Source organism: Strongylocentrotus purpuratus, unplaced genomic scaffold (assembly GCF_000002235.5).
Source record: "Strongylocentrotus purpuratus isolate Spur 01 unplaced genomic scaffold, Spur_5.0 spur5_scaffold_2, whole genome shotgun sequence".
Classification (NCBI taxonomy): Eukaryota; Metazoa; Echinodermata; class Echinoidea; order Camarodonta; family Strongylocentrotidae; genus Strongylocentrotus; species Strongylocentrotus purpuratus.
The window spans coordinates 20,915,354-20,943,195 of record NW_022145605.1 but is presented as its reverse complement, the minus strand read 5'-3'; the positions used below and the strand labels follow the sequence as shown (position 1 = coordinate 20,943,195).

Genomic DNA, 27,842 nt, shown 5'->3' with positions numbered 1-27,842 from the left:
CAGTCAATATCGGCTATACCTTGCAAGAAGAATTCGTGATATTGGACATTGACGAAAATATGAGAGGGAGACAGTGAGAGGGAGACAAAAAGAGAGAGAAGAGGACGAGGAAGCGTGGAAAGAGGAAGGAGAAGAGGAAAATGAGGAAAGAGGAGTAAAGGAAGAAGAAAATAAATGGGGGAAAAACAAAAGAGGAAGGTTGAGCTCCAAGAAAAAAATATCACCAGGCGGTTGGCCTTGAAGTCTACCTTCTCTCCCTTTCTCTTTCTTTATGTTACTACATCATAATCTCTCTCTCTCTCTCTCTCTCTCTCTCTCTCCCCCTTGCTTCCTATCGCTCCCTTTACTGTTCTTCATTTAAATATTAATCCAAACTTTCAATTGAACGAGAGATGCCAACCAAAAGAAGTAGGGGACCAGATTCATGAATAATTAACGAAGACCCACGCGTTTTGATAGAATCAGATCGATATATTCTTCTATAAGATATACAAAGTATCCCCTTCATGCATGCACTCTCCAATAAAAGAAAATATACACTGAGGGTAAAATCGAAAGTCTGTGTGAAAGTTACGTACTGGATAAGTAGTTGTCATCGTGCAGGGCTTGGGGCTAGTAGTCAGGTCCTCGATGGAATTGAGATTGAGTCGACATCGAAACGACGTCGAGCGGATATCGAAAAGAAAGAAAGATCGACGTGCTGAAGATTTGGATCTTACGAGGGGACCATTTTAGATATTTACATCAAGGACTTCGCCGGGACTTAAGTGATTTAAAATGGATCAGGACGACATCGACGACGGATTAGCCCCTCACGAGATGGTAAACGGCCTGGGGGACGATCTCAGTTCGATGTCAATTAATGGGCTGAACGTCGAAAACGTAGGCAAAGAAGAAACTGGGATGGATGGCGACATCGGTAACGGGATTGAAGTTCACAAAACAGAGCATGAATCAGCGAAACGACCAGCCGATCTTCCACTGAAAAGTACTACATCGTCCACCTCGTCGTTTGATACGACGCCCACGTTGATGTCAACAACCCCTGGTCGTTTCGTCTCCCTCTGGTTATCTGGTGAAACCAAAGATAATGAGAAAACGCCAGTCGTGTCGTCACCGAGTTCGTCTTTGCCAGTTCGACCACTGCACCATTCACAAGATCGTTCACCTTCGAAAAAGAAAGACGCGGTCGTCCTACTCAATCACCTCGACGGGTCAGAGTTCACTGACACCCTCCACTCTCAGGCAGTTCAGGTACATATTAAGTCAATGAAATATGCTAAATTGCCTCATAACTCATGAACCTTGAACTGTTCAATATATGATAGAGCATGATATATGCTTTTCAAAGAAAATATATTTATAATTATAAAGATAAATATACATACAATATCTAACATAGAATTAACAAAGATATCACTGAAGAAAATACACTTGATGACGAAATTGCAGGATAATCACGCTAGTCTTTAACAAAAATTGTGTTAAGATTTAACATAATTACTTCTTTTTTTTCTTTTTTTTTAAGTAGCATGATATTAAACAAACAAAAAAACACTTTTGCATTTAAATGATTAACAAAGATGGGTGATTATCATTATAGTACGTATTTTGGGCAGTAACAATGTTTGTTATTATATTATGAAGACGACCATTATTATTATCATCGAATCCGCTGATTATTTACAAAATGTGATGAATAAATACCTAAGGTATGTTTGGGATCAACTATTATATCCTACGACTTAGAGTGTGAAATTGTATTCTTCGCAGATTGATATGATTATGCGATTCTTTGTAAGCTTTAGAGGTAATATCGTTGTGAAAGTACAATTTGATACAGAGATATAATAGTATTAATATCAGTAGTGGTATAGCTACAGGGGGTACCGCCCCCACCCCCATCGAGTTGTGGGGAAAAGAAAATATTGAACGGGGAAGTTGGAAAGTGAAAAGGGCGAGAAACGAAGACGCATAGGCTGCCTCACACATCCTCCCCCATTCTGTGTAGCTTTGTAAATTCGCACATCATTTTTTGAATAAGATCGGTGCCCCCCCCCCCATAATCATTCCAGTGCCCCCCTCAAAGGACGGGCTCACGCTTCGCCAAAGATTCATATCATTTGCCATTATGGCATTGATTCATATATATATACACTACGTCCCCTATTTATGAAGTTTAATACACTCTAGTCTAAATTTAAATAACCATGCAAATCGATAAGGAATGCAAAGGCATTTGCTTATAGCCCCGTTACAAACGACCTGTCCTCTATTATCGATCTCCAGGCTTCAGATTCCCGCGCTAACCATTCTCATTCACAATTCGTATTGTCTGCTTTCCATGGAGCAAGGTAAAGAGATCTTGACGGTAAGGTTGATGCGGAAAGGGGCACGACAGTGTTCTCAATAAATAAAGATATAAACTGTCGATTTACTGTCATTTAACAAATACAGCACTTAATTATATTCACCTTGAAATACGCGTGGCAGCGAAATTTTCAATTGAATATACACTTTGCCTACAAAGTTGGGATAAATTTTTGTTTACCTCTTTTAATGAAGTGATTGTGAGAATATTATTTATTCTTGACTTAATTGGTCAACCTGAAGAGCCATATAGAATGATCTATAATGTAAACACTATCTATCAAGAATAAAAACATATTGTCTGAGTTCTCAAAAGCACTTCATCAAAAGAGGTAAACGTAGATTTATTCTAAGTTTATGGGCAACAGTGTATGTCCTAGGGGGTTTATAAGTAAAATGTAACCAAATCAAATTTAAAAAATATCAAGATTTATTGAAAGAAATTTCAGTGTCATCCCAGGTAATCTTTTTTTCTTCACAACCTTTAGAAATGATTTTTTCAGCAAGTATTTCTTAAAGTTAGATAGTCATTATAGAAACTTCGATGTTCCCATTTATTTTGATATTCTTTTCGGGGCTTGCACCTAACAAGCAATGCTTCTTTACAACACCTCTCCATTTCAGTTTAAATTAATACATTAAAGGTATTACAAAGTTTTGGGAAATTTTGAAAAATGGGTGGATAGTGATTCTTTACAATTTTGATATATTTGGATGCCCATGTGGATGAATTAAAAACACCTGAAATTTTAGCCCCTAAAACGTTTCTGCTTTCGAGAAAAATCGAATATAAAGATTTACCGGTGCTCCCGGTAAATTTTGATAAATTTCAAATAGCTCCTACGGCCGTACAATGGTAGCTACGACCATGAAAATCTCAGAGTGTGTAGTTGTGATATATAATTTCCGAACGAGAATAGATTATCGGTCGATTTTAGTCAATAAACATTGTTTTATAACTTAATTAATATCTTGACCTTGAGAGGGAGCTATTCAACATAAAGTGTTTATTATTTAAAATTTTATAACTTTAGAGTCGATTTCGACCGCGACAACGATCACTGAATATTGTAGGATCGTATATGCTTCCAATATGTTCATTTGAACCAAATTCATGACCCAATACCAAAACTTTGTATTACCTTTAAGATAAGAAATGTCCCCTTATCATTTTTAGGTCTTCAATATTTTTTTTCTTTATGTGTAGTTCTTCAATATTTTTAAGTTGTCTATTATACAAAGTACACTGTGTTGGCGCAGTCAGTAGAGCGTCCGCCACCCAACCGGGAGGTCGTAGGTTCGAGCCCCATACCAAAAGACGTTAAAAGACGGGAATTGCTGCTACCTTGTTTGGCGTTCAACAATAAGGGATAGAGCAACGTCGATCTGGCGCTGCTCAGTGGCTGCCGGGCTCATGATCAAAAAGAATTTCCATTTTCGGTTTAACTTAATAAAATTTGGAGTGGACTTTAAAAGATTATTATTATCATTATTTTTATTATATAATTCAAGTGTATTTCAATTCACATTTTATTGAAATTGGTCAATTTCCGATAGATAAATTAAATAAAACCATTATTATCACATGGGGCTATCAGAAGGAACTGTTTGTTATTACATAGTAAGCCGGGAAAGGGCACTTAATCTTAAAATAATGAAATATTCACTTATGTAAATTCCTCTTCTAGGAAACTTCTAAACGATCTGGAAGCGCTAATAATGACTCGGTGACGTCACCAACACGTCAGAAGCCATCTATGAGGTCACAAGATGAGAAGATACGATTGGCCAGGGAGTTCATCGATCAATATTATGCGCATGCTCAGAGGTCAGTGCATGTATTGTTGGTTGTGCTTTGGGGGATGAGTTTTGTTTTTCTTCAATAGAAGTGATGAAAAGGTTAAAGCTCTTGTCATGTTTGATATTATTTGTATGATAATTTTATAATAGAAGTTTTACATATAATTGCATGAATGAGGTTTTGTTGATCATGTTGAGGTTGATGATAATGACCATAATGATGATGTTGGTGATGATATTGATAATGATAACAATGATCAAGATGATGATGATCATAAGGTGGTGATCATTATACTGAAAATATCAATGATACATCTTCTTCTTTTTTCTCATCATCTATTAATTGAATAATACATAAATAATAAACACATGATTACATTGATTACAAAGAAAGACACATGAATTACACTTAGATCACAACATTCATTATCCTTTTTTTCCAGAGGTGATACTTTTCAACAGTTGCCCTCCATAATATTTTCTGTAAATATATGTCGAAAATGTTTGTAAATTTAAATTTTCTTTTTTGCGTATATAAAACAAAAAACACAAATTAATAGATTTGTAACAACTACGTGGTACATCTTACAGATCTGGTACAGTATCGCATGAGCGTCGTCTGTATGAAGTTCAGATGAGCCTCAAAGAGAGTGGTAACTATCATCTCACGGAAGCTGAACTCATCTTCGGGGCCAAATCAGCTTGGAGAAACCTTCCCCAGTCTCGATGTCGAATTTATTGGAACAAGCTGCAGGTAAGAATCCATATTTTGGGGCCATTCCATTGAGTGCACGTGCCCCTCTGTGCTTCTCAAACGCATAAAATTCACCCCTTACAACTGAGCTGGAAAAAAACCATGTTGTGTGCAGTCTAACTTTAGGCCAAGTATATTTTACCCCCTTCGAATTTAACACAAATGTAACTGAGTCCTTAAATTACAACATCCACCTGTCCCTTTCCCAAAGAAGAGATAGTTGCAAGGTTTTTATCCCAGGGTCAGACAAACTTATATCAAACTGAGTTCACGTGCTTTTATTCCCCTTTTTTACATTTCCCTTTTCCATGAAGGTTTTTGATGCAAGAAAGGTGACTAATTCTCGCGACATGTTCGAAATGTTGTGCAAGCATCTACTGTACGCGACAAACAAGGGGAACGTGAGGTACGTATTTAAGGAGATATTTTAATAGAGACCTAATATCAAATGAGTCATTTTAGATTTAGGATGGATTACGACATGCATTGATATCCAATTTTGGGGGGTTTTCTTTTTACATCTCACAAAATATTTTACATCTTACAAAATGTAGATACATAAATATATATATAAATCTTACAAAATTGCAATCAAAATATCTTGTAGGAGATACAAATGCTTATCCCTCTTAAATATAAATATTGCGTAATTCTTGACACGACATTGCGTTCAAATAAAAATTTGTCGTATACCACCTTCATAAAAGGACCCGATTTTGGTCTCGTGAATCTATCTCACCCTCTGTATTGCCCTTTTGTATTAAAGGCCCACTGCACTACTTGTAGCTACTTGCGCCCTCTATATAACAAACCATGCCTAATCGGTGACCATTGGTCCCCCATGATCCTCTTTTTCTTATGTTAACTGAGAGCTGAGTTGATGAGATAACCACCTGTCCAGTGACCTTGCAGGGCAGTCTAATCCCTCCTGTAAACTATGGCAGATACGCTTTAACCAGTTTCCCACTCACAAGAACCATGAATAACTGTGGCCATTTAATAATCTTTGTTCAATCTTAACATTTTACAAGAACTTTAAGGACTAGAAATAACGGCCTATAGGAAGACAAACAACGCAACAACAACAAAACATATTTTAAAACCCTATTCTGTCTTTTTAATTGCTGCAAGGTTGTCAAAGTGATATCTTTGCCGCTATACGTGGTAGAGCCGTTCGATCGATAAGTAGGCCTGAAGATCCAGTGCTGCAGCAAAATTGTTCATGTAGAATGATAACATATAAGCCAGTTCATAGATACAATCTGCGCATGGGCAGATAAAGGTCATTTGTACCAAAAAGGTAAAACCCACAGAGATGTATACTGGATATGCGCTCATGAAAGTTATGTAACATTATTCATTTATGCACCAACGGTACATTTTATGATACGCAGGTGGAAGTATTCTTTTCAAGAGGGGCAAGCAAAAGGTACTCATGAAGCACATCTAGGACTTTGGCAGTTATTATTCTAAGATGCTCAAAGTGGAACTTCTCCATGTGTAAAAGATCTGTGGATATTTGGGGTCATTTGTACCATGTGCTATCTGTAAACTCCCTTATAGTGACCTCTGCATTTTTCACAATACATAACGAAATGAAAATTCTTGTCATTGTAACCTTGTTATGTATAATGAGAATTCTTGTCATTGTAACCTTGTTATGTATGTATAACACGTAGAAGTGATATCGATGAAAAAATCGAATTCGGAAAAATGACTATCAATGCACTTTATTACAAAAACAGAATAAATTGTTTGTTTGGGCGTCCGGGAAATTAAAGGGGAAAAAAGCAATAGGCAAGTTAGTTTGAGATAGTTCACAAAAAATTCGTGGATCAAATCTGTTTCATTATCTGCAGGCCAGCAATCACCGTGTTCCCGGCTCGTAATGGCGACAATCAGACGGATTTTCGGATTTGGAACTCGCAGCTAATCGGATACGCGGGGTACCGGCAACCCGATGGATCAGTACTCGGGGATCCGAGCAATCTGGTGTTTTCTGAGGTGTACAGAGAAATTTTAAAATCAATATTTTTAAAACGAACAAAATGAATAGGGATGAAGGCGGATTCCAAAAGAAAATACCAACACAAATGTAGATTCAATTTGAAACCAGGGCTGGATAAAATTGAACTACATGAGTAAAGGCATAAAATATACAGGACTACGAAATGAATACGTGCAGAAAATAGGATTTTGTCATTTTCAATATAATTTTTATGATTCAAAGATTACTTCTAATTTGCTCCTATTTACTATAATATAACACACAAAATACATTTTGGATATTTTTAATGTCAGTTTAAAAGAATATCCTAATAAAAATGTTCTCTGAAAAGGATTCATCTTCAAATGCCCGAGCTCATAATCGAAATAGGTCGAGAAATAGGGACCAAACATTAATGCCACACGTGTGCGTAGTCCAATATACCCATTTCTGTGTGCATTGCATATGGAATTTAGAATCTCATTTCGAGGCAGAGGAGGTGGAACCGAAAGGGCGGGGGTACGGTGCCCCCTACTTTTGCAGGTACTCCTAAAGCGCCTCTTTTACTTAAGATAAGTGCCCCCTTTTATTTATAATAGGTGCCCATTCCACATTCCTGTAATTGCTTCTAACCTCCTCTGAAAAGTGCCCCCTTCACCTATGATAGTTGCCCTATTCAAATCTGAGAGGTGCCCATTTTATTTTAACAAGTGCTCTTTTCCTTTGTAATAAGTACCCCCTTACCCTTTTGATAAGTGTCCCTATTGTTTTGAAACGTGTCCCTTATCTTTTCTAATAAGTGCCCCTTTTCCGTTCTCATAAGTTTTGTCATCTCTGGTGAGTGCCCTTTTACTTTGACATGTGTTTTTTGTTTGTTCTTCTTTTCTAATTTGTGTCATTTTCCCTTTGGATATTTGCCCTCTTTTTCTTTCACCATTATGTGTGATTCTAATCTTATGCAACTAAGAGCAACTTTTTCTTTAATTTCACCCAAAGCTCGCTTGCATTTAAGGTTTACATAATTATGTTTCTTATCACAGATTTTTTGTTCAGGCTTTCATGACTAAATTGTGCTTTAAACTCCACCAGGTTTGCTTTTCGTCTTTATGTAATCGTTTGCACTGCGACCTCAGAAATCTTTAAATGTTTGCTCGCTCGCTTCGCTCACTTGCAAATAAATATACAGACCATCACACCGAATGCAAAGTATGATGCTTAAGCAGTATCTTGGGACATGTAAAGAGAGAAAAAAACATTGAAATCACAGTGTAGGGGTATATACAAACGTCTACAAAAATTGTGTATTTTCGCCTTGAGATTGTTCTTTGTAGGTGCCCTTTTTTTTTTTTTTTTTTTTTTTTTTTTTTACAGAAGGTGCCCTTTTTATAGGTGCCTCCCCACACTTTTAAAGACGCTTCACCGCCCCTGTTTCGAGGATTCTAAAACATCCCTACATACAACAATTCTTACGTACTACGCAATCAACCTTTCCCAATTGCTTCTAGACAGCTCCTTCCACAATGACATCGCATGACCAGAGATCACATTTATCTTTATCATCAACATTAATTGATGAAACAACATTTTCTGGTACACGTCCTCTTTTGACTTAACTTGTCTGTCTTTTCATATTATTTTCAGGTGTGCCGAACTCTTGGATGGCGGAGTGATCGAACTCGCTTCGATGTTCTCCCACTGGTTCTCCAAGTCAACGGCGAAGATCCCGAGGTCTTCGAGATCCCGCCGGAGCTCATTCACGAAGTCGAACTCGCGCACCCAGAGTGAGTACTAACAGTGGGGTAGCAGGGGTCAAGCAATGGAGGGGGCATCACGGGGGGGGGGGGGGGGGGCAGCATGATCATGGTGGAAGAAGGGGGCATCGGTGTTATACGATTAAGGGAGAGGTAATGCGGGAGGGGTCCTATCCTCATTTGTGCGTCCTTTTGCGCCTCTCCCTCATCATTCATCACTTTAATTATTTTATTTTTTCTCGCTTTTATTTTGCGAACTTTATGTGACACAGGTTCGTAGAAATGTTATACCATAGCTTGTTTTCATATCAATAAAATACGATTTTTTTTTGTTGTTGTTGGATTTTTTAAACGCTATAAACTGATTTAGGATGGTTAATACAAATAGTCCGAAATATAGCATTAGGATTTTCATCCTCATCCTCTGTGTCTGTTGATCGTGTTTTATTTAGTTTCCTCTTCTCTTTTTTAATTCATTTTCGCTCTCATCGTCGACGCAGACTTCGCTGGTTCATGGACCTGAAGTTGAAGTGGTACTCGATGCCTTCCTATTCAAACTTCCTCCTTGATGTGGGAGGCATCCAGTTCCCGGCATGCCCCATCAACGAGTGGTACGTGGCATCCGACATCGCCAATAATGCGATGTGTGCACCCAAGCGTTACAACATGCTTACGGTGAGTAGAGCTCTCACGTTCAAACAAGATTTTATTTATTTATTTCTATTTATTATTCTTCTGCTTCTTTACCTTTCCTTCTTCTTTTTTTTTTCTTCCTTCTTCTTCTTCTTCTTCTTCTTCTTCTTCTTTTTCCTCTTCTTGTTCCTGTTTTTGTTCCTCTTCTTTTCTTCTTCTTGTTCTTCTCCTTCTTCTCTTTCTTCATCCCTTCTCTTTTTACTATTTCTTCCTTTTCTTCTTTTTCTTTTTGTCCTCGTGCTTCCTTTTCTCTTTCTTCTTTATTTTCATCTTCTTTCGTTTTTTTAATATTCTTCTCCTATAATCAATTTATATATTTTTTTTTCTTCTCAAATGTATAAGGTGTCATAGGTATGACATATCATAACACAGATTTGTATATCATTTCACTTGTGCAAGACTTATACAAATAAATTAGACTCACTCAATTCAGTATTTGTATGTGTAAAATTGTGCAAATATGTTTTGTTAACCATGTTTATACGAATGTTCAAATCTAATTCTTATTGCAGATGATTGCTGAACGTTTGGGCCTGGATATATCGTGTACAGACTCACTATGGAGAGATAGGACACTGGTTGAAATGAACGTAGCAGTTCTTCATAGTTTCCAGGTATCTTTCGGACAAGCTTTGAACATAGATCCATCTCATGATATATAATGTATCTTTATTCAAACCTAATGTTTATTAAATATTCGACCAGCCTTTTCTGTAGATTCCTTCCTTTCTATGCAAGATAATAGCCATAACCATGGGTAAAAATGATTTTTGACGGGGTTACTTTCTACCTCTCCATCTCTACCTTCCCCTCTCTCTGTCTGTCTGTCTTTTTCTCTCTCGCTCTCTCACACACAAACGCACACAAACAAAAACACACACTAACACACACACGCACTCTCTCTCCCCTCTCTCTCTCTCTCTCTCTCTCTCTCTCTTTGAGTCCCTCCTTTTCTCCCCTCATTCCACCTAATCAAGTCAAATCAAATTTAATCTTAATCTCCCCCAGCAATATGGCGTGACCATCATGGATCACCATACGTCTTCGGCGGAGTTCATGAAGTTTTTTGCCTCCGAGCACGAGATCAGACAGGGTTGTCCCACTGATTGGCGAGCCGTGGTCTCACCGTTGACTGCTAGCTTGACTTCCCTCTTTCACCAAGAAACGCTCAACTACCAGCTGATGCCAACATTCACCGTACAGGTATATAGTCCTGCGCGCCATTGGTGGAGGTGTCGTGGTATAGTGGTTCAGTTACTTGACTCTCAATCCAAGGGTTGAGGGTTCGAATCCCAGCCCAGTACTATTAATGTCCTTTGGCAAGATATTCACGCATATTGCTCACTCTCGACCCAGGTGTTAATTGGGTACCCGGTAGGATGCGAAAGTCATTGCAGTTTGCTCAGCATTGTGTACGTATGTAAACTCGTTAATTCCTTACTGGAATGCTCCCCAAGGAGTGGGGTATGTGTAAATATTGTGTGTTGGCAAGCCTGAACCCGATGACCGAGGTACTTATAATATGCGTAAAGCGCTTAGGGACATCGGCGATTTATTAATTTGAGAGCATTATTATTTAAGTCAGTTTATACTCCATACATTATGTCCCATTAGGCTTATTGGTCAGTTGAAACATAACACTTACCATAAACATTCATTCTAGTCCAAACATTATGACATAAGGCCAAACCTTATCCTAATAGGATGTACATGTGTGATTAAAACAGTACTAGAATTGGTCCTACGTCTAACTGGTCCCATAACTTTAATTATCACGTAGATGCCGATTATCTGACAACAAACCCGGTAGGCTATGCAAAACTTTTTTGGTTAATGTCCCAGGAAGATAATGCCTCGGACATTATACTCCAAGGAAAACTACCCTAGCTCTTTTTTCCTTTCTTAAGACCCTTGTTGGAACAGCTCTGCTGTAGTGGCACAGCTTTGCAGGGCGATTCTTCTGAAATCATTTTGTAATGTTATCATGAATGCTTTTATTTATACTTTTTTTTTATATTTGGTATAAATCAAACTAAATCAAATCGAATCAAACACCTAATAAATTACCTTTGAATTAAGTAGTTATCTGAGGTGTAATTAGGGTTATTCTTGTGGGTGAAGTTTTTCACCGGAGTGTCGTATGGGATTAGTTGTCTTAAGGTACAATAGTGCGGGGGTAATAATTTACAAATTTGTCACCTATTTGCCCTCCCCCCACCCCGCCCCTTCATGACGACCATGATAAGTACCAAAAATTGGAATTTTCTTTAACAGGATAACCCATGGGAGGTACCGGAATGGAAATCGAAGTTATCGTCGGGAAGACTCAGCACAGATAGACTCCGTTCGCCGGGGGCAGAGTAAGTAATGTTGCTGACCAATTTTAGGGCAGTTAAAGATACTATGTCCCTTTTGTAGCCAACATCAAGTTCTGCAGAATTTTGCTGGAATTAATATTATGTCATGTATGTCCTCTCTGTGAAATTTAAACATTAACAGTGTCCTAGTATTCATATTATGCGAGGAAACCCGGTTACCTTCTAGACTTCACTGACAGACACTATTGAGTGACTGACTGTTTTTTTTTTTCTTTGGTAATAACATACATATTAAAAATGAGCTTTAACAGGTACAAGAGCATTATTTTGTCAACATCAATAACCCACTTCTTGTATTGGCCAAAATTGATTGAATGTTTGTGCAGCACCAAACGTACTACCATTCGGTAAAAGGTTCAGAAGATCGGACTGTTACTTAGGTGATTGCAATCACTTAAGTCGATTTGACAACTAATGGTCGTTATTTTCCAACTAAAGGCCATTTTCAAGCCCTTTCGAATTGAGGGAACTTCTAAATTAGTATTGTCTTTTAAATGTCATTGGAATTTAACTTTTTTCATTTTTTGGCCTGCAAATGGGACATAGTACCTTTAAAGCTTGTTCAGATGTGCCGCGGTAAACTTCCGCGGTTTTTGTTACTTGTACATGAACGGTGACTGCGCGCAACATTTACTTACTTACACTTTACGTCTTCATAGAAGAAAAGATAAAACGCCGCGGTTTTTCCGCGTCATACATGTATATTTGAACAAAGCCTTAAGGCAGAACCTGGGCGATTTATGTTTGATTTATAGCATAAAGCTATCCATGATTGGGCAAAATTATCCAAATTGGGCATGAAATTGCCCCCAAAAGTTTGTCGGACACATAATTTCCCTCATGTTTGGCAATTTCTTATACCCATGATTAATTTACAGTGATTTATAATGCTTCAGTTAGAAGAAGATAATCCCTAATTGCTTTCTTCTTTGTCTTGATTCTTAAATCCACCCTCATCATACATCATTTAGTGTTCATATAGTTTATACACAGAATTATATAAGGAATAACGTCAATTGGTACTGAATTCTGAAGGGGACGGTGGAGTTACATACAGCCGCAAATATCCTTTAGTAAACCCCACGTTGTATCAGCTCATGTTGCGGAACTAGAGAAGTAGGGGCCCATCCCCCCCCCCCACCAAACCCGAAGAAAATTGTTTTAAACCGTTATTCAACATCTCCATAGATACCCCGTTAGTATGGTTGAATGATTTACATTACATTACAAATGGTTTCTTTCTTAAAATGTCTGAACATCCAAGCGATTTTTGTTAGTATAATCAATATTATTTGATGTTTTTTTCCAGTCCGTCACGATTTTCATCACGCATTTTACGTCGCGCCCTTTCTGGTACTTTCAAAGCCACCGTACTCTACGCTAGCGAGTTCGGCAAATCGGAGTATTACGCGAAGAAAGTTTACGAAACATTCCGAAAGGCCTTCGACATTCGTCTACTGCGCATGGACGAATATGACGTCATGAACCTGGAACATGAGAATCTCCTGTTGGTTGTAACCAGCACGCTTGGAAACGGGGAACCGCCTAGCAACGGACAGGTTTGTCAGAGTGCCTATTCATGAGTGCGAATTGGCTCTACAATAATATTTAGCAGGAAATTTTAGTGGCAATTCACCCAGTTTTCTATAATGATCGGCATACCAGTCAATAAGTATACTTTTGATTGAATTTTGTATATGATTTATTTTAAGTGCAATATGTGTGACTTAAACTTGAAATGAAAGTGAACACTCATATATGTAATTCCGCTTTTTGTTGTAGATGCCATGAAAATTCTACTTTTTTCACTCTTTTACGTCGTCTAAAAAACCGAAAAAATCTTCTGTTTTGTATTTCTTGTTTGTGGTTGATAAAGATGAAAAGTGCAGTTAATACGCTCATTATCATCTTTAATAAAGTTGCTATCTTAAATACCATATCTGAACTGACAAATAAATCAACTTAAAGCTTATAAGCCATATATTACAATGGGAGTCTGGCTAACTCGGACCAAAGACAACTCAGCCAAGCTGCAAAAACGGTCAGATTTTGCGGGTTTAGGGTTAGGGTTAGGGTTACGATTAGGTTTAGGTTTAGATTTAGGGTTAGGGTTAGGGTAGAATGACAAAAGCTGACTGTTTTCTCAGCTGGGCCGAGTTAGCCCGGATTCATTACAATGATATCAATTATATGTCATTTTAATGTCTGTCAGAGGAGTATCAGCTCTCTGAAAACTCAAAATCTAAAGCTTTGAAAATCGGAAGTTGTCGAACTAAACACTTTCTATCGACCTGATGCCATCATTGTATGTGGAGTACGCATATTCACAATGACTTTGCATTGATTAAGCACAGCTAATCGCCTCAGCTATATAGGTGAACCGGTCGGGTCCACATGTTATGTCGTCACTGTAGCTTCGGCAAATTTGACCCCAGTTGACCCGTAATTTGGAGGGGTGCGAAAATTAGGTTTTTAATTTGCTTTTGTGCAATAATGAAAGGGAAAAAACTTGTTATTCCTTTATTTTTGTATTCTACATTCATTCAGTTTTCCATTTATATCAAGTTTTTATATCGGATAGGGCCTTTAAATATTTGATTCCAATCTCTCTTTCAGGAGTTCTGTCGTTATCTGATGGAAATGTCGGATAATAGCAACAACAGGTCACCCGTTCCTCAGTAAGTATTGATTTAAATTCTTATAGATAATTCGTGACTAAGAAAATTATCAAAAAATCTTCTATCACGTTTATCAATTGATATATTTTCATGTGAAAGAGCTATGTATTGTGAAAGAAACGGTGTGGACGGTATGCAAGTGTGAAAGAACATCAGAGAGAAACTGTTCTCTGATGTTCTTTCACACTTGCATAATAACAATGATAACGCTCATACATTATCTTTCACCTCTCCCCAGAACTCAATCTTCTCTTTAAATGAGAGAAACCTATTTCTTCGTCGCAACAGATATTTGAAGAAATAAAGCAAGACTGTGATAGTTGGTCGATTTCGCTCAAAAGCATAGAAAATGTATGATTTCATCCGTATGAAACACGACAAGGTCATTTAACATTACTCCTACATGAATGATGAAAGTATTGACAGTGATATAATAACATCTCAGACACGGCGCATATCCCAATGTGATTTTGAACACGGAAGTCCTCAAAAGAGGAGAAGGTACATTCCTGGATTTGTGCTCCAAAGTTAGGCAGCATGGGTTTCAAGAGGTGGACGCAAAATCCGGTAAAAAAAGTAATAATAATAATAATAATGATAATAATAATAATAGTAATGATACTCATAATATTGCTATTAATGATGGTTATGATAATAATAATAAAAAAATTATAACAAGTAAAACCCGCAAGTAATAATCGTAACCCCTTTTGCTTTACTTCGTTCGTATAGGTCTCCGATTTCTCCACGATGTGAGAAGTTTTGTGACGCGAACCCTCTGGCCGAAGTGTCGAACGATGGAGGGTTCAATCTACGAAGAGCTGGTATGCTGGGGAGCCTTAGGTAGGAAAGCAAAATAAAAGTATATAATTTTCTCAGTTTCTTTAAACAAATCACCCTAAGGCAATTGCAAAAAGAGTGGTGAAGTGTGACGTCATCAAAAAATCTATTTTTAGAATTTCTCAAAAAAATTTCTTCATATTCCGAAAGAACATCAAAAATAATGTCCAAATGTCGAAAACCAATTGAATATGTTAAGTATTGGCTGAGATATGACCATTTGAATGAATATATGTCCTATGGGAACTCAGTGTTATATGCTCTGGATCCTAACCATTAGGAGCCAGAGCATATAACACTGAGTTCCTATGGGGAGTATATTTATTCAGATGGTCATATCTCAGCCAATACTTAACATATTCAATTGGTTTTCGACATTTGGACATTATTTTTGATGTTCTTTCGGAATATGAAGAAAAAAAATTGAGAAATTCTAAAAATAGATTTTTTTATGACGTCACAGCTTCGGTACTCTATAGCTTTGTGCGTCACTTTTTGAAAGGAACGAACATATACTAAGCCGAATACGTAATCCAAATATGATTATATTGGATATACGAAAGGGTATTGAAATTGCACCTCAGTTGATTAGGTCACTCATATTGCACTTAACATAAATAAGACTGATTTAAAAATTAACAAATTCTGTCATTAGTATATTCATATTCATTGACTGGTATGCGAACCGAAATTGAAAACTGGGCGAATTGCACTTTAAAAAAAAATCGAAAGTAGTTGTGTTAATCTTACTTTCAAGAGAAAATTTAACTCTTTAGAATCCGTATGAAAAATACGTGTAATTATTTCGCAATCATAAGCAAATTTGGAAAACGAAGGGGGGGGGGGGGAAGACGTTTATTCATTGTTGAGGCCAAGGTTAAGGTCTTGCAAGAAAAGCTTTTGTTGAAAGAGATCTTTTTTTTTTTCATTGAAAATCATGATCAACTTTCGCAACTTATTGTTATTTCGATATTTATATCCATCCCTTTATCGATATTTCATTCCGTTTTGATGGACCAAAAACTGTAAAATTTAATGCAACTTGAAATTTGAAAAGCAATAAGACCGTTGAATTAAGCGCTGACAAATTATTGTTATTGTGATTACTGTTATTATAATTGTTTTTATTATTATCATCATCATTATTACCGTTTTTATTGTACATATCTTTATCATTATTATTATTATCATTATTATTATTATTATTATTAATATCATTATTATTATTGTTATTATTATAATAATTGTTTTTATTTATTAATAGAACATAGTAGAAGCAAAGGTATAGTAATATTTGTACTAGTAGTAGTATTTAATTTTTGTCTTCATAATCCAAGTATCATTGATAATTTAATCATTATTATCACAGTTACCATCACTATCATCTCCTTGATTGTTGTTATCCTTATCATCGTCATTATTATTATTATTATCTGTACATTCAGCTATGGAGTGTTTGGGTTAGGATCCAGTATCTACCCGTACTACTGTGCCTTTGCCCGTGGCGTAGACCAGATGTTGGACTCGCTCGGGGGAGATCGACTGGTCGGCATGGGATGGGGGGATGAGATGGGCGGACTGGATGAGACCTTCGATGCTTGGCTCACCAAAACATTCATGGTAGGCGCACAAGTGATAGGGAAACAAAGTTTTTCATTTGATGGTGCGGCTTTCTGGAACACTTTACCTAATTTTTGTCATCAAATTCTTCATTTACTCTTTTGTTTTGGCGCTATAATAATTTAAATCATTGAACTGGCCCATTGTGTTGGTTTTGTTTCTTTTCTTTTGTTCGAAAATGTTGTAACTTAATTCATTTTTGTTTCGATTTGGATTGTTTGTTTTCAATATGTTTGTTAATTTTGTATTTATGTTGTAGGGCCTCCATGGAAAACAGTATTTAACTACTGATGGAGCCACCCTACTAAAAAAAGACTAATTAATAAAAAAAAAAAAAAAAAAAAATAAGTGATTGGTTACTTACATGTGGTTATTGTGATGGTTTGCCAATCCGAGTTCCGTTAAATTATCAGGACGTTTTTTTTCTTCAGAAAGTTCTAAATATACCGAAGGTTCTTGATTCCGAAGGTTCTTAATTCGAAACGTTCATAATTCCGGAGATTGTTAATGCTGAAAGTTCATAATCCGAAGGTTCATCATTCCAAAGGTTCTTGATTCCGAAGGTTCTTGATTCCGAAGGTTCTTAATTCCGAATGTTCTTAGTCCCGTAGGTTCATTATTCCAAAGGTTCGCAATTGGGATAAATAATAAACCCTATTTCATTTTTGGAATTACGAACCTTCTGAGTAATGAACCCTTCATTGTTTCTCGGAATTACGAACCTTCAACATTCTGCATGATAAAAGAACCTTCTGAATAACAGTATCCCACCTCCAGAATAATATGCATTCAGGGTAACACATCCATACAAAAGTATGGATTTTTACAAACCAGGTTTGTAAAAAACGCGCCAAAACGCGTCATATGACGTACATAAACCTCGGTTTGTCGACAAACCTCCTTTGTGAATTCGGGCCTATTTGTTTAACTCTTCTTTCTTTTGTCGGGAAGCACGTACACGCCCTTCACCCGCCCCTGGATCTTCTATTGATCTCCTAAATTTGTCTTTTAATTATATAAAATGGGGATTATTAATATCATTGGTTTTGTGTTATTCATTAAATGTCAACTATTTTATTTTTTTTTCTTGCTTTTCTTTCTTTTCCTCCCTTAAATGTTTAAGATTGATAAAAGTATTACGAGAAATGTAAGTAATTGCCATCTTTGTATTATTTTCCCGAAGAGGCATGTTATTCGTTGCTATTTCTGTTTATTGTAATTTTGACATTATTTTGCACTCTTAGCTTTTTTTGTATTACACGACGATTCTGACTGTTGTTATATTTTCTAGACAGAAATTGAGAATGATCCAACGTGTTCAGATTTATATCTATAAATGTGGATTTGAATTTGAATTTATTTACAGGCAGCGTGCGAGAAGTTCCACATCGGAGACAGCGCCTCCGGGATAACGCCCAACCCTACCATGGCCGCCCCTGGCTCGGACTGGGCCGCATCTAAGTTTAGGATCTATGCCGCAGGAAAGGACGTCAAGTCCACCTCTCCTGCACCTGATCTGTGTGATGCCCTGAGCCAGCTCCACGGGCGTAAGGTCTACCCTTGTAACATCATCTCGAGGAAGAGTCTTCTACCTCCAGAATCCAGGTGAGTGGAATGGTTCTAGGACAACTACCCCCGGACAACTATACGACAGCCATTTCCTAGGACACCTATCCCCTGGACAAATATCCTAGGGGTAGTTGTCCGGGGGGCAGTTGTCCGGGTGGTAGTTGTCCGGGGTAGTTGTCCCGGGGGTAGTCGTCCTATAGGGTAGTTGTCCTATGGGGGTAGTTGACTGGGGGTGGTTATCCGGGGGTGGATGTCCAGGGGGTAGGTGTCCGGATACGGAGTGGCTTATCCGTAGTAATTCTTTTGTAAATTTGAATTATTGATACTCCTTCACAAAAGAAAATTGAAACAATCTGACCAATGAATCGCTAATTTAAAAAAATCTCAAAAGATTAGAACCTAATGTAACAGATACTCTTTGTTCCTTCAAATCAATTTCATAAATATTCATAATTTCAAGATATGAAATGCATCGAAGGGAGAGCCATCGTGTTCCTAATGTAGTTGTTTTTGGTTATTTTTTTTGTGTGTGTGTGTGCGTGTAGGCCTATGTGTATGTGTGAGAGAGAGAGAGAGAGAAAGAGAGAGAGAGAGAGAGAGAGAGAGAGAGAGAGAGATGTGTGTGTTGCGTGTGATTATTCGTGAACGGAAATGTAAAATTCACTCTTTTTGACGATGTTTCATCACCAACGGTTGATAAAGCCAACTTTCTTAGTGCTTATTTAGATAGTTTCTTGTCTTGGAAATACCATATTATATAAACCATGGTCAGTAAGTGAAACGTAAAGTACCTCTATTAAAAGTGACCCTAAATCAATTAGAGCTACCTAATTTTTCAGGACGTGCCTATAGGTTTTTTTTTCTTTGTTCATAATTAGGTGGTCTGTCAATTTTTTTTCCTTCGTTTTGTTTAGTATCGGTAGATCCTATCCTTATGAGGACACTAAAGATCATATGGAGAGCAACTTGTTCAAATGTAACAATGTTTGATCATTATCTACAGTATTTGTTGTGGCTCGAAGCAAGAAGATACCGGATTGCCTAATATCTCCTTCCCCAGAGCCAATTATATTTCAATTTAATGTGAAACTTGATATTCTTGATGTTCCTTTCCACTTCTTCAAGTCGTTCCACTATTTTGGTTCGCCTCAATACGAACAAAGAAAGGGGCATGGCGTACCAACCCGGTGATCACGTGGCTTTCTTTCCGTCCAATGAAAACGCTCTGGTAGCGCGCGTGCTCAAACGACTCGACTACCAAAAGTCCCCGGATGCAATATTCAAGTTGGAAAAGCTGGAACCGCGGGAGACACAACTTGGTATGTTAAGTATTGGTTTTCTTGGAGCATGCCCTATTTAATCGTAGATAATTTTTAGGCCTACTTATCAAAACACCCCCCGAGTTCGTGGAGATAACGACGGTTGGAAAGGGTTTTCATTTCATTTAATATATAAAGTCAGAATAAAACAACCGAACTCCAAAAATAAAACACCATTTAGCAAACTAGATTGGGAGGGAGGACACACGGTTGGAATAACTCGAAGAGAGAGAGAGGGAATTAGCAAATGCACAAAATATGATAAAAAAGACATGGTAAAGAGAATGAATTGTTTTAAATACTAAATATTACACGGTCGCAACTATTTTCTAATAACAACTCAAGGACAATTACAATACTGCATTGTATATCTCACAGAAATCATTCAGCAATACATCACTGTCATGTTGGCACATTTTAATAGGTGACACACAAAGCTGCTGAAATTGACTTAGGTTCATTTTTAGAAAGTAGTTCCGATCGTGTTAATAATTATAAATCATTATATTATATATCGTAACACTATTTTTCATCTCCATACAAATTCTAAGGTATGTTAAAGGTTTGGACAACAGTTTCCCGCCTACCGACTTGCTCATTGCGGACCGCACTAGAGCGCTATCTGGACCTCACGACACCCCCGACCCCAGACTTCCTCCGTCTCCTAGCAACCAGGGCTACAGACCCGAGAGATAAGGAGAAGCTCAGCATCCTGGGAGCGGTAATTCTATTGCATCAGTTCAAATAGAATTAGAATTCTAACTCGATTTTCTACCCTTAAAAGAATTCTTCAAAATGGGATTAATCCATTATCGATCCTTGAATGTTTAAAATATAGTGTGTAATTGATATGCTAATAGCCACACAACTTAATTCATATCTCACGTCCGATTTTTGAATTGAATTTCAAAGATTTTTGAATAGCCATCTCAAAAAAGCATAGACATGAATTATTCGACAATATGCCTATCTGAGTGCGAATTTGACCAGTGTCGTAGCATCTAAGAACACACACAAAAATAAATAAAAGAAAGGGGACTGGACGAGGCATATTGTGCTCCCATACTCCCCGTCCCCTTCTTTCGGCCCTGTTTTTCTTGAATGAAAAGTAAGACCCCCCCCCCCCCCCCATAATGGGTCTTACCATAACACCAGTGTCCGGTGCCTCAGAAGCTTGACCCAAGCCACCACTCTAATTTTGCTCATTCTGAATATTTTTGTATAACTGATCGAGCTAATGAGAGCAAGCTTGGAGCACTGAGAATAATACCACTAACCGTGCCCGACCTAAAGGCGCAATCGGAACGGGAACAATAATACATCAATGTGTAAAATCGTTTTCTGTCACATCGCCCCAAAACAATGGCTATGCACCAAGAATTCTAACTGTGGCAAGAACTGTATTTACCCAAAAAACAATCTCGGTCTTTCCCAACCTTTACACCAGGGATGTGACGAGTACGAAGAATGGAAGTGGGAGAACTGGCCCAACATGGCGGAGGTGCTGGAAGGGTACCCCTCTCTCAAGGTTCCTGCATCCCTGCTCCTAACCCAGCTCCCCCTCCTCCGACCAAGATACTTCTCCATCAGCTCCAGTCCCAAGCAGTACCCTAACGAGATCCATGCTACTGTGGCCGTGGTCTCATATCATCCTAATGGTTAGTGTTAGTCTGTGGTAGTAGAAGTAGTAGTAGTAGTAGTAGTAGTAGTAGTAGCAGTAGTAGTAGTATTAATGATAATAATAATAAAATGGTGCTTTAAAGCGCTTTCCACAGAATTCTCTAAGCGCTATAACAAAAAATATTAACAAGCAATTATATATTGAACATATCGTTAGTAGTAGTAGTAAGCCTAGTAGTTATCATCATCATTTTCCTCATCATCATCAAGCTGATAATATAGATAATAATACAATAAATAATAATGATAATCATGATGATAATGATAATGATGATAAGAATAATGATAACTTATAGTAATAATGACGTTGATGATAATAGTAATAATGTTAATAAATAACGATAGAAGAAGGAGAAGGAGGAGAAACAAAGAACAGTTACCTTTTGGCTGGCGCTTATTACTGCATTTCTAATTCCTTTTATTCACACTGTTATTAATATTACCCCGGTTATTGCTAATCCACACATGATAGTGCGCACTCTGCGCTCCTTAGGGAGTATGCAGGCCAACTAGGCGCCATTTTACCATTTTTGCAATCGCACACTTACCAATCCAACCACACTGATCTTTTAGACCACTGCTCTACCGCTGGGCCATCGGAGGTTAGCGGCTAACTTGGGCAAAGCGTTCGACACAAAATTCTTTCAATTCTATATTCAATTATGGCAGGCGGTCGAGGCCCGGTCCACTACGGAGCATGCTCATCGTGGCTTTATCGGGCGTGGAAGGATGAAGTCATACCAGCGTTTGTGAGCTCGTAAGTAAAATTCAACAGCGTCCTTAATTGTCTTTGAATATTTCAGAGCCAAAGACTTTATGAGCAAGTCACAGAAGTTTGAAAGGTGAAGTCTTTAAGAGGGTTTTTAGTAATCTGAACAATGCTTACCAATGAAAAGAACTGGTCAGTCTCGATACATTTCGAACCATGTACTTTCTCTTATGGGAAAGGGGCACAAATCATATAGGGAAATCGCTAATGGCTCTAGATTTAAAAGTACACAGCAACTGCATTTACTTTTTTTTTGTCCTTGAACCGAAGTACAAACAATCAACAGTGCGAGAAGAAAACAAAATTATTCTAAAACTCAAAACCTTATGATGAAACATTTTCACTAGCATTTTCATCATCATTATAATCAATATCATCATCTTTATCATTATCATAATTATATGGTTATTATTATCATTATCGACAACCATTATCATAATCATTAGCATAATTATTATCATTAACGTTATCATTATGGTTATTATTATCATGATCATCATTATCATTATCATTAGCGTTTCCTCCATTGCATCAAATGGTTCTGTAGCTCCCGTTTGACATTGAAAGAATGATTTTGGATCCATTTTATCAGGGCCCCATACTTTCACCTCCCCGCGGACACGTCTGTTCCAGTCATCATGGTAGGCCCTGGATCCGGACTCGCTCCCTTCCGTTCGTTCTGGCAGGACAGACAAACGGACCTCCGTCAGCTGGCTTCGTTCAACAGCGAGCTTGCCAGCAGCAGAAAGACCAAAGAGACAGACACGAGGGGCCGGCGTGGCGAAGGGGACGGTTCGGACACCTTCGGGGACATGACTCTGGTATACGGGTGCAGGAACGCCAAGGAAGATCTCTACAAAGGAGAGACGTCAGTGGCCAAGGATGAGGGAGCCCTGACGGCTGTACTGACAGGGTATTCGAGGGAGCCTGGTAAACCCCGGGTACGTATACTATCCTGTCTTGGTTCATTTTGACAATGGCAAATAGGTCGGAGTTTAAATACGCTTGTTTGCTTTTATTTTAAAACAGATATACATTTGGTAGGGAAACACACGCCAAAAATAAACATTCCACAGTGCAAATAATATCTCATGTTAGCACGAGTAAAATAAAAATAGCTTCATTTTAACTTTGTCTCTCTGTTTTTTCTGCAGATGTGTTTCATGTTTGATTCCAGACGCTTTTTGAAGATTTGCAAATGTATACATCTAATTCAACTATTTCTCTATGTTTAATTACTATCAGAAATACGTTCAAGACATATTAAAGGACCATCCATGGTTAGTTTATAACGTCCTATATCGACGTCAAGGTCACATCTACGTCAGTGGTGACGTCAACATGGTGAGAGAGGTCAGCAACACCATCGAGGGCATCATTGCTCAGTTTGGTCGCGTGGGGGCAGCAGAGGCAAAGGATTTCGTCCGGAGAATAAAGGTATTTTCTGAGCATAGCTAGTAGAATACAGATAGTTGCGACGTCAGTAAGAGTCGCTCTTACTCAGAGGTCGAATTCACTAGGCGCTAAACTACTTTCAAAGAGATTGCATGTTAGAATAAACTTCTTGGAGCTCCATTGATTAAGCAGATAACGTATCAAAACTATTTATCTCAACAGCTCAGGTTCTAAGGCCACGGATGGATCCAGGATTTTAAGAATGGAGGGAGGTTGGGGGATTTTGTTCCTCTTTATGTTAACATTAATTTAAAAAAAAAATTAAAAAACGTCCTCGTGAAATTTAGAGGTATTCAATATCCTTGGTAATAATTAAATTGAAACATGGTCACTTTTATCCAGGGTATCTTCGTCAGTATTAATACTACTCTGCCTGCAGAGCCCTGCAATTAGTATTACCATCTTTGTCAGGTACTCATTCAATACACCTGGGTCGAGGGGGGGGGGGGGGATGTGAAAAAAAAATCCTAGACCAACGAAGTTATAGCATCGAGCGAGTCTCGAATCTATATGACTTATTGTAAGGAGAGGGTAAAAAGCATTCAGCATTTTACCACACTGTACTTTGTAGTTATATTTCTATCTCTTAATTTTCGCTCAGATTTGACACGACAAATCTCTTTTTTTTTGTATATGATGACGTTCACATTTCTGTATCTTAACCATAGATCTTAACACAAAGCTTAGTGAATACGCAGAGGACCTTCGTTGCGCGCAGTTGTCATTCTTTACATGTTAAAAAGAAACCGCGGTAAATTTTCGAGGCAGTTTACTGCGTCATAACTGAAAGAGCATTTATTGGTTCATCTTTTCTTTCTAATCTTCCCCTTTCCCCCATTTATTCTTATTTCTTACCCCCTCCCACCTTTGTTTAATGCTATTTTTTACGGTTTTTTTTTTTCTTTAATTTTTTTGGCAGGATGAGGATCACTATCATGAGGAAATGTACGGTCTGACCTTGCATGTGAGTGAGGTCATGGAGAAAATACGTGCGGGCAAGAAAGGAACGCAAGTACTGGTGATGAACGAAGACAGGCCGAAACTGCAGCCTGTCATCGGGAGAAAAGGAGCTGCACTCGCAAAGGTTAGAATAGAAGAGAAAGCTGTAATTTTTTTTTTCTTCTAATGTGTAAGGGTTTGTTTTGAAAATACAATGAAACTATAACGACGCTTATTCTATTCTACATACAACACTGGTAAAAAATTGTCATTTTCAATGTTTTATATATCTCTACTTTGACAAGCGGGGTCCAACAATTTCTTTGGCTGGGGGGAAGGGGAGGATTAAAAAAATAGTTTCCTCTTTGGGTCAGAAGTTGCCGCCGGTAGGGCCGATAGCACAAATTAGATGAGGTTGATTTTTTTTTCTTAACCATACTTCACGTACATGCCTTATGCCGGATTTGATTTTACTCCCCCCCCCCCCCCTCTTCCCTAATCCACCAATCCACCACTGAGATATTATGTTAATGCATCCTCACCTCATCCATCTCTCTGTCTCTTTATCCGCAGCAACAAGAGGCTCTTCGAAAGGGAACTCCCGCGTCACCCACGTTGCCCCGACTGCGCAGGCGCGTGACAGCCACCATTCTCATGCGGTATAACAGCCTGATGGGAATGGACAAGAAGACAAAAGAGAAAGAAAAACCCCTGGCAGGAGTCAGACTAAGAAAGTAAGAACCAAAAACATCTTTAAGAATCTCATTTTCTTATCTTTTCTTCATATCTCCCCTCCCCCTGCCGTCCCGGTTATCTCTCTTTCTCTCTGTCTCTCTGTCTCTCTTTATATCTCCCTCTCCCTCTCCCTCTCTCTCCTCCTCCTCATTTTTACCCCAACCTATTGTCCCCCATACTCTCTCTCTCTCTTTTAACCCTCACCCCTTGACATTTCCATCTCCTCTAGAGGTCGACATTTCTGTACTATGTTCGTAGTACGCATGCATTCATATCATTATTTCTGATCCTATTTAACCTTCTTTTATTCTCTTCTTTTGTGGGGATGGATCAATTCTTGGGTAAATTAAAAATAAAGCAACCAAAATCATCTAAATCTGAATTTTAATACAAAATAGCACAATCAGCATTGACTGACATTTCACCTCGTTGTTCTCATCATTCTGGGATAATTTATATTTCTAAACCAAGGCCTATAGAACTAAACACGCTTCATTGAATTGTTTAAAACTAAAAACATCATTTTTTTAAAAACAATTTATAGCTGCCGACATATCAATGCTAACGAGCCCAAAGTAATAGATACAGTACTCTCTGAATCTGCGATCGATTCTAAATAGGAAGATCATCATGGTCACTTTTTCTAAAACATATTTATTGACTTCATTTCGCCCCTTGCAGACCAACAGATGACATCGCAGCCAGAACGAGACGCTACGAAGACGGGCGGCGGTACAGTACGGGAAGCTCAAGCCGTGTCCCCAAAGTCTGACTATTCTGAAAAAGAATTTTCAACACTGTGTAATGCTCACGAATATGATTTAATAATGTGTAATAATGTCATAATAGCGTATTGTAATGTTGCAAGTTTTCTATTTTCATTAATAATGGTTGAGTTTTATGCAACATTGTTTTTCACTTTAAAAGCTAAAGGCTCCTTATTTTTTTTACCAGTGATATTCAAAATGAAACGGGGAGGGGTTATTGAACATTTCAGTCGGGTTCTCTAAACTTCCTAATCTCATATTTTCTGTATCAAAATCTAAAATGTGGATTGATATTTTGCTGGCAAGGACATAATTATAATGGATTCTATCCAAATGCAATACAATGGGTTTTTTTTAATTTTATATTTTGTTAATAGTTTGTTTCGTATAACCGAGAGTTAATAAATTGACCACCCCCCTTGGTTTACCGATGTCTTGCTACGCCCCTGACAGCACATTGTCGTTGATTCTCTCTCTATAAAGACAGCCTCATGGTATATAAGAGCCTAAAGATTCTAAAACAGGTAAGACTTTATCCAGTGACGTAGATTGAGTCCACCCATAGATGGGCGCTAGAACGATGGGGAGGGGGGGGAGGGGCACCGATCTTTTTCGGAAAATGGAATAGACAAGGCTGCTTATTATTGGGGTTCCGGAGGTAGTGCATGCATCTCCTTTTCTCGTCATCTTCCCTGCCTCCCTATCCATTTCTCTCTTATCTTTCCTTTTCTTTTCTGTTTATGCATCACGATTAATGTATGGGGGGGGGGGGAGCATGTCCCTTTGTAGCTACTCCACCGACTTTATCAAATGACATGAAACTTATTATCAATACTAAAAAGCGGTACTATTGAAGTATGATATAATCTTCGGCAATCAGTGTGTTTAATCATAATGTAGAAACTAACCACATTACTCTCATACATTTGGTTCATATTCTATTAAAAGTTTAGAATTTTTCAGTTGTATAATAACATATTCAAACTGGCTCTCCCTGTTACTTCGAAATAACGCCTAGTACTGATTGATGTTGTCAGATATTAAATCATCAAAATAGTACAAATAAAGATTAATAACAATTTTTTTTAATTGGGCATAGCTGTCAAAGAAAGTTGAACAATCAGCTATAATGATCTACATGAAGGTCAAAGTTCCTGGCAAGAGCGCTTGTGAGTAGTTTTTTAAATTATCCGATGAAAAATGAAGCACGCTTGATTCGCTATCAATTATGATTTTGATGACATACATGTGTCACCGCTGAAATGAACAATGACTTTCACAACCCATATTGAAAAATCTCCACTTTTATTCTTCCTATTCTTCTTCTTCTGTTTCTTCTCCTTTTTTCTTCTCTTCTTCATCTTTCTCCCCCCCCCCCCTCTCTCTCTCTCTTTCATTCCCTCCCCCCTTTTTTTTTTAATTCTCTTTCATTTATTCATGCATTTCATTCTCTATTTCCGCTTTTTTCTTTCCCTAACCATTAAGTCTGTAAATATCTGTCCATTACTTTATTATTTCTTTCATTCCTTCTATATTGCATTTTTAATCATTCTCCCTGTTCCTTTATTCTTTAAAAAAAAAAACTTTTTCCCCTTCCTTTTCCAAGACTCTCCCATTTGAATATGACTGTTTTTTTTTCTTTCTAAAAGCAATTGAATCCACATGCTGACGCAAGATTTATTTATCATGATACAGAGATTTGTCATGTTTGTTGACCTTCTTTAAAAAAAAAAAAAAT

General features: G+C 37.8%; 1 protein-coding gene across 1 annotated transcript; it reads left to right on the top strand.

Annotated features, from left to right (window-relative positions):
* The first annotated feature begins 539 nt into the window (after positions 1 to 539).
* On the top strand, positions 540 to 27,458 carry LOC587111 (nitric oxide synthase, endothelial). Its single transcript, XM_030991943.1, has 24 exons — positions 540 to 1,254; positions 4,059 to 4,198; positions 4,762 to 4,924; positions 5,239 to 5,330; positions 6,784 to 6,928; positions 8,553 to 8,692; positions 9,163 to 9,337; positions 9,868 to 9,969; positions 10,364 to 10,558; positions 11,630 to 11,715; positions 13,043 to 13,292; positions 14,350 to 14,411; positions 15,144 to 15,254; positions 16,697 to 16,871; positions 18,238 to 18,476; positions 19,566 to 19,759; positions 20,311 to 20,480; positions 21,207 to 21,417; positions 22,109 to 22,196; positions 22,801 to 23,149; positions 23,454 to 23,645; positions 24,583 to 24,747; positions 25,176 to 25,336; positions 26,019 to 27,458. Exons 1-24 carry the CDS (start codon positions 778 to 780, stop codon positions 26,107 to 26,109), a joined length of 4,173 nt encoding a protein of 1,390 aa, XP_030847803.1. The 5' UTR covers positions 540 to 777; the 3' UTR covers positions 26,110 to 27,458.
* Positions 27,459 to 27,842: the final 384 nt, after the last annotated feature.

Excerpts from the sequence above, each read along its gene's own strand:
- LOC587111 (XM_030991943.1), top strand. The coding sequence starts at position 778 with ATGGATCAGGACGACATCGACGACGGATTAGCCCCTCACGAGATGGTA. Across the intron at positions 9,970-10,363 it reads CAGTTCTTCATAGTTTCCAG|CAATATGGCGTGACCATCAT; the intron begins GTATCTTTCGGA and ends AATCTCCCCCAG. Across the intron at positions 11,716-13,042 it reads CTCCGTTCGCCGGGGGCAGA|TCCGTCACGATTTTCATCAC; the intron begins GTAAGTAATGTT and ends GTTTTTTTCCAG.